Source organism: Vicia villosa, linkage group LG4, assembly GCF_029867415.1.
Source record: "Vicia villosa cultivar HV-30 ecotype Madison, WI linkage group LG4, Vvil1.0, whole genome shotgun sequence".
In the NCBI taxonomy this organism is placed as follows: domain Eukaryota; kingdom Viridiplantae; phylum Streptophyta; class Magnoliopsida; order Fabales; family Fabaceae; genus Vicia; species Vicia villosa.
The window spans coordinates 137,607,192-137,617,941 of NC_081183.1; the positions used below are offsets into that span (position 1 = coordinate 137,607,192).

General features: G+C 35.7%; 1 protein-coding gene across 1 annotated transcript; it reads right to left on the reverse strand.

Annotated features, from left to right (window-relative positions):
- Window positions 1–6,920: 6,920 nt before the first annotated feature.
- On the reverse strand, window positions 6,921–8,732 carry LOC131597943 (uncharacterized). Its single transcript, XM_058870601.1, has 7 exons — window positions 8,592–8,732; window positions 8,191–8,458; window positions 7,788–8,006; window positions 7,557–7,647; window positions 7,347–7,485; window positions 7,083–7,186; window positions 6,921–7,002 (listed from the first exon to the last, which is right to left on the reverse strand). Exons 1-7 carry the CDS (start codon window positions 8,673–8,675, stop codon window positions 6,921–6,923), a joined length of 987 nt encoding a protein of 328 aa, XP_058726584.1. The 5' UTR covers window positions 8,676–8,732.
- Between the last annotated feature and the right edge of the window lie 2,018 nt (window positions 8,733–10,750).

A 10,750-nucleotide genomic window follows, 5' to 3' on the forward strand; every position in this document is an offset into this window, starting at 1 on the left:
TGTGCAGGTTCAGAAGCAAGCAACGCGTAGCGTACGCATACTAAACAGACTCGATGAGACTAGGCGGGGGTTGATTGCTAACCCTTTCCGCATGCCTTCCAAGAGGACTTAACGGAGTGCCATATAGGACTTATTACACCGTGACTCCCTGCCGCAAAGCACAAGCGTAAACACACCAACAAAAACAGAGCCTCTTTCGAGGAATTGGCCAGATGCATGTCTAGGTCCTACTTCTCATGTTATTGGATGATGCGGAAAAGCGATAAAGTGCGAGAGAAATAAAATGAAACATAATCAATACCAAACGGATGATGATCCGTAAACTAAAGTGCAGCAAAGCGAAGAAACTAAGAATCCCGCGAGCGAGCTAGCAAAGCAAGAGCAAATAGTCAGCACACTGATTAGCCATGAAAGCACATAAAGGTCGACATGCGCGTCGAGCATAATCACAATACACCTGCAAGAGGAACAAGCAAACCAAACAAGCAGATATAAAGTAATAGGGACGTGTCTCCAAGATGAGAACACAATACAAATGAAGGAAATCGTGTTCCGCAAGTAAAGCGGAACACTCAAGCAATGAGCGTCGATCGGTGACTATCCAAAAGCCTTGCACACTAACACACAAGTTAGAGATAACAAACATCGCAATCGGAATTGCGTTATTACTATAAAGCGAAAGGAAACAGACAAGTAATGTAAACATGAAATGGATAATGAAACATCAAAGAGAAATCAAACATGGATGATCTATAAATTAATGAAAACAAAACATCTAGTAAGATAGTATGTCTCATAAGCTTTCCGTCGATATAAAGAACGTGCAAATCGGAGTTACGAGTAAAAAGTTACGGAAGATTGAAGTTAGGGAAAAAAAACACACAGGGGAACCGGTTCCTGGAATGGACAACCCGGTTCCTGGTCCAAAAAACAGTGCCAAACACCACCGAAACATTTGGGAACCGGTTCCTCCATCCTAGGAACCGGGTTCTGCTGTAGAAAAACACTTTTTTGCTATTTTTTATGTTTGGGAACCAATTCCACTCAACTTGAAATTATGCCAACTTGTAAGCATCATGAAAAGCCATCAAAACACATTCAAAACACAATGAAACACCCATGGAAACAAAGCACGATATCACGGTAACAATCAATGGCATATGAGAATATGTAAACCAAATATTAATGTGAGACATGCTATTAGCAATAAGTGAACAATCCTTAAGCACCAAAGCAACAAAACCACACATATATCGATTTCAATGATTAAGCACAAGCCAAAAATGTATCGCTCTCAAGGATTAGGGACAAAGCATCTTGGCGAAGGATAGTCATGAATCCACAAGTCAATTAGGCCAAATAACAACAAATCGGACAAAGTGCAACGCGTCAAGCCAAACCACAATTCAAATATCATCACCAACAATTACATGAATGCAACAATGGTAACAAGTATTTGCACATGCGATAGTGATCAAGCTACACAACATATTCAAATCATGACTTAAGCATCAAGCAAGGTGAATTATCAAGCAAAAGTTATCACATGCATTTGTACAAACACTTTGAGTGTGATCCAAGTCATCTATATGAACTTTAACAATTAAGCACACACAATCATCAACAAAATCACGGATCCGAAGAGCGAATGTCACAATTCATCAACAATGATCATTAATCACATGCAACAATCATTAGATCTCATCAAATCACTATCAATTCTATCAATCCACATGCAAATTCATCGATCAATCATCATCAATCAACATTATTCAACAACAAAATATGAATCTAGATTCGGATCCACATAATGATCAACAATTAAGCACTTAATTCAAGATCCGAAAGCTTACTGGATGGAGATCTAAATCGACGCACGAACACGAACACGACACGAACGCGAACATAAAAGCGATGTCGAAAAGCGAATCCCAAGGGGAAAGGGAAGTGGCACGCAAGATCAAGAGGAGGAAGGAGAGATTCGAACTTGAAATCTTGCTCTTCAATCCATGTTGTTCTTGATTCTTGAAGAAAATTGATGAGTATTGATGAAAGTTTTATAGAATTTATGGTTTTGATCCAAGAGAATTGAGAGAAAGTGTTTTTGATATTTTGGTGAATTAAAATTATGAGAGTTCTCCTTTGATTTGTGAAGAGCAAAATGTTTATATATTGTCAATGCGAAATGTCCAAATTGCCCTCGGTGCGTCTTATTTTGGCTCGTTTTTAAAGAAATTCGGTTCGGCTCTAAATTTCGGAACGAAACCAATGCCATTATGGGGATGACCAAATTCGTGAATCATCGCCGCGAGAATCGTCTCAATCCGATAAGCGACGAAGAAACTACGCGCGTTTGATTGACGAGAAACGTCGATTCATCTGGCGCGACTGTGCGAAATTTTGTGTGTACCGCTCAAAGAACTCGATAAAACCCCATCTTCGGCTCAAAATATGAACAAGCATGTGTGACAAAGAATCGAAGCTAACGAAAATTCCGAGAGAATGCCGCCAGAATGGACTTCATACGATAAAATTCGAAAAAGTTATGAATTTTCGAACTCGGCGCGACACACTCGAAAGCGCACTTTTTACCGAAACAACGCGGCGATCCTTAAAATTCTGGGAGTTTTCAGCGCATAATTGGCCTTCGGTCCGAACAGATGAAATCTTGGTAATTATGGTATGGAGCTCCAGTTAAATTTTCAAGCGAATCCGACGAGCGGATTATGAGATATGAATTTTCTGAGATCCGAAACCCTACATTCAGCACCGTTTTTCACTGCGAAATCTCAAGTAATTTGCAAATCTGGCAACCTTCCTCAAAGAATTGGCTTCCGAGCCGAACACGAAAGTTGTAGATATCGTCGAAACAGTTAAGGCCACGCGAGAACTTAGCTCATATCACCTTCCAAATATGACTTGTGAATTTTCTCGTTTTTCCACTGTTTAAACCATTTTTCACACCTTTCTTCTTAAACCCATGAAAACTCTTTATTATTTTTCTTCAATTTTTGAATGACGAAAGAAACGTCATCATTAACTTATAGCTCAAATAAAGAGGGCAAATTTTGGGGTGCAACACTCTTGCAAGAGGAATTGAGCAGAACAATTCAGAGTTATTCAAGGTGAAGTAAATATTCCTTTAGCATCCTAGAGGTCTCGGGAAGCTATTCCAATCAGCGAAACACTTCTCAAAGTTCTCAATCACAATCTTCGATCTCAGTTTCAGTGGTAAGTAACTCAAACTCAAACTCTATGATTCTTGCATCCTATTTGATAAAACTCGATACCATCTTGTTCACCATCAAAATTAATTATTTTCAATTAATTTTTTACACACTCCTCATTTAATGTATATATTTTATGAATATCTAAAAAAATCACAAAAATAAAATTTATTTGATGTGTTTTTAATTAGTTGAAAATGACATATTTTTAAGTATTTTAATACTTATAAAAACCATATTTTTTATTTCTTTTCTCATCTAATCATTTTTAAACCTCCATGGTGATTAAATATTTTTGTTTTTAAACAATGTTTGATGTACATACCATGTTCACTTTGATTTAATTATCTTTATACTTTGAATCAAACTCTTTTTTTAGCATCGATCGATCAATCAATTAGGGTTTTTATTCAACAAATTCCCTTCTCCTTTCTTTTTCAAATCAATTTTCTTTCAATAAATCTTATGGGTATCTCCTTGAGTATAAGCCCCATCCTTTGTACATATTTGTCTGTTTTAAAACTTTGTTTTCTGTAAAACATTCTCATCTTTATACGATTTATGGTCCCACAACTGATTGCAATACATATGAATGACCGAGCATTGATAAAAAAAACATTTATATCTAGGGTTCAATGGGAATCCACATCCATTCTCTCATTAACCATCCAACATAAGAATCACATTAAGCATACTCACAACCTCCATTAGTTTAAAAACAAATGAAGTTCTTATCTAAAAGGGAAGATCAATAAGATCCATTTTAAAGATAAAATCCATAAAGCCCAAACATTCCACACTCCTGTAGAAAATACACAAGCGAGACTGAGATCTCTGATGAAGCGGTAAAGCGGAAAGCAAAAAGTAATAGGTATTATTTATTACCAGGTGATATAGGTTATATCGTATCTTAGTCCACAGAGATTGGTGAGAAGAACTGCCGTTCGACTATCTCGCGTTCTAAGTTTCATGATTTGGGTGCGGAAAGGTAAATGCGGAAAAAGTAAATAAAAGCAAATAAACAATCTTAATAGTCTAAGAGAAAAAGTTATGGAATTGCATTTCGTTCTACCCGTCTAATACTTAAATCGGAAGATCTTATCGCAACACACTCAAAATACGCATCAAAATCACCAGGCATCAATCGAGACGCCACATCATTGTCCATGTCTGAAACACCGACGAAAGCTCAACCGTACTATTCACATCAACGATCTCTCAACCGACACAAACAACACGGAGGCATTAAATTCGATACCCATTACGATCGTTAGCCCTAAATCCATTTCTGAAATCTAGAAACTAACAATTATCATTCTTAATCAATATCTACGATGTCCATTTCTGAGACAACACAAATCCAGAGCATTTAAGCAAAAAGATCAAGAACACAACAATGATGATTTATAAAGCGAATATATAAACGATCTCAAGATCGACAAATATACATACAATAAGAGTAGAAATGTACATACAAACCCACCATTGAAATGAAACATGGGGAAGAAAGAAGATGAACCGGAAAATCTCACCGTCACAATGAAATCGAGACAAATCCATGATCAATCCACATGATGTAGCATCCAATGGTGTTTCTTAAACCTCTAAACTACCAAAAATGGATCAGAGCCACTCCAAGGGGGAAATGGGTGATAAAAAAACCCTAGAAAATATGTTCTAAGCTATTTATACAAAAGCTGAAATCGTAGAGTTCGCGACGCACCCTCTCACTTAAAACACTAAACCTCCCTAGCGCGCGACGCGCCCAAGCTTCTGCCTGGATTATTTCTTTTTCACCTTCAGCGCGCGACGCGCCCATGAGCATGCGACGCGAGCTACACCAGAACAACAAATTTATTTCTTTAAAACACGTCCGCAGCCGTGTCTTCGACACTTTACTCCTCGAGGCTCCGAAACGCAAAAATACCTACAAAAAGACAACAAAACTATCAAACCGTACATATTTACATAAAAACGTATTAAAACACAAACGATACAAATAAACACAAAACGGGAAATTATTCAAACGGTATTACCAAAAAGTATCGGTAAGTGCCACTATTTACATACACAAAATATTACATTTTGGCACTTATCAAACTCTCCCCAACTTGAATTTGTTTGTCCTCAAACAAGGCCAAACACGCAAAAGTAAAAATCCTAAAAATCATGAATCAACAAGATTTGGAAAAAATGAAACAATTGTACGGTTCAAACAAAAACGTACAAACAAAAGTAAATACTTACCACAATCCTACAACGACAACATGACAAACGAAACGAATCCTAAGTACAAAAATCATACAAAACATTCTAAAACGAAACAAGCTCAATCACGAATCACGCCTAGCAAAAATTCATCGGTAGATGAAAAACACCGAAAGGTGAGGACTTTGACACACACCCGACAAACTTGCAAACAAAAGACAAAATTTTGCATTCATCCAAAAATAGTATTGAAAATGAAACGACACGAATCACAAGGGCTTTAAAGGTTGTAATGTGGCTCGGTTAACAAACAAATGATAAGTCCTAAAGCTAATCGAAACAAAAACTTGCCTAAACCTAAGGGAGTAATTACTTCTACAAAGTTTCAAACAAAAGAATTTCAATCAAACTCTCTTCTTCATCACAAGTTTTACACCAAACACAAAACTTATTAACACATTCTTATTCAACTCTTTTTGTTATTTTCTTTTTCAAACTTTTTCTTTTTTTTCTTTCTTTCTGTTTCTATTCTTTCTTTCTCACATTTTTCTTTTTCCTTTTTCTTTTTCTTTTCTTTCCACCACCTCATATCAACCACAACATAAGCAAGCAAACATCCTCTCCCCCACTTGAATCCGACCACAATATCAAGTGAATAATCCCTACTTTCTAAGGCAAGATAAAAATACAACTAAACATCATAGTTAAGGGTCAAGAAAAACGATAATCAAAATTCATCAAAAAGGTGAACTATTTCTCAAGTTCAAAAACAAAAATGGACAATGACAAAAAGGCTCAAAGGTGTTACGAATGGTCACACACTCACAAGGTAAATTGACATTTGGCTAATGGTAGTTGTGCTCAAAATCAAACAAGTGCCTTGATTACTTTCGTGCATTCACAAAATCAATACAAACGAAAGATTAAACATAATAATATCCAGTTAAAACAAGAATTGTCGGTCTCTCGCATATATATACAATGGAAAGCCACCTCACATTTATGGTAAAAAGGAGAAACTAATTGTGATCCTTAATCCCTTTTTGGATTTAACTCTTGAGATAGCCACATATAACTGCCCATGACTAAAAACTTCTTTTGGCAAATACAAACCAACATTGTCAAGTGATTGGCCTTGAGACTTGTTAATAGTCATGGAAAAGGAAACAATAATTGAAAATTGGCGTCTAACCAATTTAAATGGCCATGGTGATTGTGAGGGGGACAAAGACATTCTGGGAATATAAAAGATGTTACCAATATTTTTTCCAGAAATGATCTTGGCTTCAATGACATGAGCAGCAAGCCTGGTGACAGTTAGCCTTGTACCATTGCACAAGCCTTCCGATTGATCTAGGTTCCGCATTAACATAATAGTCGCCCCAATGACATTTTTTTTAGAATTCTATATTCATGTAAGGCAAACCAAATGGCAATGTGTAGCTCACATTCTTCATAACTTCCCTTAATTCCTTAGTAGTCAACTTAGTATAAGGAATAATCCTTATCCCAAAAAACAAAGATTCCCTTATGTCCATCATACTCTACATCAACTTCAAATTTGAATCTAAAATGAATAGGTAAAAATCAGTTTATACAACAACATATTCTAGCACAATTTTTAACACAGCAAGACTAAGTGCTTACTTGGTAACGGGTTCAGGATCCGCATTTCCAGTTGATTCAAAATACCATCCAAACTTGGAGACATTAAAACCTGTGGTAGTCCCAATAGTGGTTGCAAAACAATCCTATTGCGTAAAACATTCCAGAAATCAGTTTTCTATAAAAATATTACATACTAAATGAGACATAACAGAATGGATACTCTTGACAATCCTAATAGTATAATAGCACAGATACAATCCTAATATTAGTATAATATTACAAACAATGTAATAAGAATCATACCTTTCCGGCTTCAGAGATTGCACGAATACTCTTGACCTCACCCAAGCTAGTCCAGAAATTGTTAGCAGATTGAATGGATGAATCAGCAATTAATGATTGAGAAGGGGCAGGTATGTTGGATAACACAGTTGCTCCAAAACTGATAGAACAACAGATTAGTCATGAGATATGCCTCTAAATTAAATTAGTTGCAGTTTCACAGCACATTACCTAGCTTTAAATTCATCAGCTTGTGGATGCTCCAAATTAATGTAAAGTCTAGAGTCGTTCCATGCGTTGGACATCGATGGTAAACCAGAGACTGTATTAAAATGTGTAGTGTGCTAGTTAGAAAATGAAACAGCATATAGTGATCTAATTCAGCTATCTTTAAATAAGTTATAAAGTCAATTAGAATACAAATGAACCATTATGACATGTTCTATGAATACTTAATCAAACCTGTATTTTGTTTGCACCAAGCATGTGTCAAGATTATAATAGTAGGACCAGAAAAGTTGTTAGGGGTAGTGTAGTTGATTAACTGCTTCCCGTAATCACCCCATAACGTCAGCTCGATAATATTGCCTTCGACATCACGTAATGTGATATTGACGCAAGACTTCCTACCACCACCTCCCATCTGGGTCTTTAAAACATCTTGCAATACCCCGATAACATCTGCAAAGTATGATATAGACACAGATAAATGTCTGAAATAGAAAAATGCAATAAGTGTTTTCATGAAACTTTTGAGAAATGAAAAGGTACAGAAGACATAAACAAAAACTAAGTGTGGCTCAAACTATGCATGAATAGTGATATTTATACACATTTGTATAAAGTAAAATGGTTGAAGTCTCACCATACAACATATCATGCTTGTAGTTTCCTTTGAGAAAGTGCTCAATAGGGTGAAAATTGTATTTGTGAGTTGGTACTTCAGGTATATCCGCTTTTGTCATGGTGGTACCTCCATTGAAGATGAGCTTGAGTGGATTAAAACAAACTTTGAAAGGCCCATCGTTCTTAACCGGCTCTCCATTATAAAGATAAAATGTCTCATGCTCTTTGACAACTTCAATCCAATCTTGGAAGTCTCGGTTCCGAGTGGTCACATGAATCTTATCACCCTGTGAAATACATTCACAAAGAATGTTCATAAACAAAAATGATACCTTTCCATTAAAATATAAACAACAAAAAATATAAGAGATAAGAGATAAAATATTACATTAAACTGTTAGAAAGATAGAAAAATGTTACCTTTCCATCTTGAATAACCATTTCAAGGTGTTGTTGTCCATTTTTCTCAATAACAACCCACATATCAACAACCCGGATAAGCATTTTTCAAACTTGGTTTCCCTTGACCAAATCCTTAATGAGAATGGGCGCCCTCGACATTGTTCCTGTGGTAAATGGAAAAGAACACTAACTGAATGAATAAGAACTTATGTATACTTTTAAACAGAACAGAAAGGTAACATTTTTTTGAGCTTCAAAATCGGGTAAAAATGGAACACGCTACAGAACAACAAAGAAATGATTTTTTAAATGGCCTGCAAGAGTAACATAGAGAAGCAAGACACACGGTTACGAGTACCGTATTTTGAGTAAAAGAGCTTGGAAACCGGTTAATGGCTTGCAAGAGGAACAGAGATACAAAGATACCGGTTAAAAAAACGAAGCAAGAAACACGGTGAAACGCAGGCAACATTAAGAACCGGAGAATAGCAAGGTGGAAGTTTCAAACCTGAGCTTGCGTTCACGAAGTATAGAAGGAACAGGCGTGTGGGTTGTGATAGATAGAGAAGACAACAAAAGGTAATGTTTTGTATTGGAGGGAACCATTGCCCTTGTAAAAGAAAAGTAGAAAGTACAAAAGTTAAACGAATGACCAATGAGAAGAGAACAAATGGCATGAATTGTTTTTTATTTTGTTGATTATCAGAATAACCTTTTGCCTTTGGAAGAGTTGATTAGTAGAAGGGCATTATCGTCAGTTTAGACAACTCTTTAGTAATGGGTAGATAGTTGATTCCTTCCCCTCCATACCATTTGCAATGGGAAATTGAAATTCGAATTTACAAATATAAAATATGATTTGTATTATCGTTTTTATTTTCTTAATTTCTTTTGGTATATGTATCGTTCTTATTTTCTACTGCTAGCTAGTCCCAATATTTAAAACGTCTCCAATGCAAATTAAACAGTTATTATTCAATTTATTAGGAGTCTCTATATATTCCAAATACTCTATATAAAGAAGCCCAATTAGTTCATTATAAATCAAAACCAAAACACTTTCATTTTCCCAATCAACTAGCCTAAAATGAAGAACTCCACTGATGACGACAATGGTACGAAAGCAGATGAAGCAAATGCATTGTTTCAAAACCTCAGCATCGTCCCTGCATCTCTTAACAGTCACACTGAATTTGAAATCAATGTGATTGGAAACATGACAGATTGCAATTTCTACATACCAGATATTGAAGGTGATAGCACTGGTACTGCTTTCCGCATGGCTTACTATTCTGCCATGAATCATTTTCTCAGTAACAAAGAGTTTTGCGCTTATATTGGATCTATGCTATGCTCAGTAGTTCCTGCATTTAGAAACTCCATGGTGGCAGCACTGAGTGAAATATGTGTCAACCCTCGTTTCATTAGTTTGCCATCTCAGGCTGATGAAAACAAAGTAGTTATTTCTATTGCACCTCAATTGGGCTGGCCTTCCATCCTTGTAGTCTTTGGCTATTGTATCCTTCTTCTTTTCAACCTAGGTATTAGCAATTTTGAAGATAGTTCTTATAAAAGTTTTATGAGCAGTCGTATCCGTGAAATGCAAAATATAGTTAGGTGGGATCCAAGTAATACGATTGGTATTCCATATGATTCTTCTAAATCAAAAGCAGTTTGCAGTGTGCTTGATTCCCATAATCTTCGTGAAACTGTAATGGAATTTCTTATGAGCAACACTAATCATCCTGATTTACAAATTCGTAATTTGTGTAAGTATTTGAGGGGCCAATTAGTTGCCTTTCTCTGAGACGATGGCTGCGACTTAGAATCTATGTTTCTTTATTCTATTTTCTTTTTGTCTTAAGAAAATTGAGTGATTTTGTTGTTGGTTTAGCGTCTTCTCTCTCTGAAACACCCATAGAAACTATCTTAGCCATTTCGATTCAATTTGTATTGCAGAGGACAGGATAGTTCTCTTTTATGGAAATGATTTTATTTTTTCTTACATGAAATTCATCTATATCTACTGTTTACATTAAATGATTTTATTGTTTGTTACATAAAATACTTATTGTAGCAAAATCTTACTACTAATATTTAATATTTAGTTCTTAAAAAAAAAAGTTGTTGATAAACAATAAAATAGATTTAAATAGCAATGGAAGTTTAAACCTCTT

Excerpts from the sequence above, each read along its gene's own strand:
- LOC131597943 (XM_058870601.1), bottom strand. The coding sequence starts at position 8,675 with ATGCTTATCCGGGTTGTTGATATGTGGGTTGTTATTGAGAAAAATGGA. Across the intron at positions 7,648-7,787 it reads TTGGTGCAAACAAAATACAG|TCTCTGGTTTACCATCGATG; the intron begins GTTTGATTAAGT and ends ATTTTAATACAG. Across the intron at positions 7,187-7,346 it reads CAATCTCTGAAGCCGGAAAG|GATTGTTTTGCAACCACTAT; the intron begins GTATGATTCTTA and ends TTTACGCAATAG.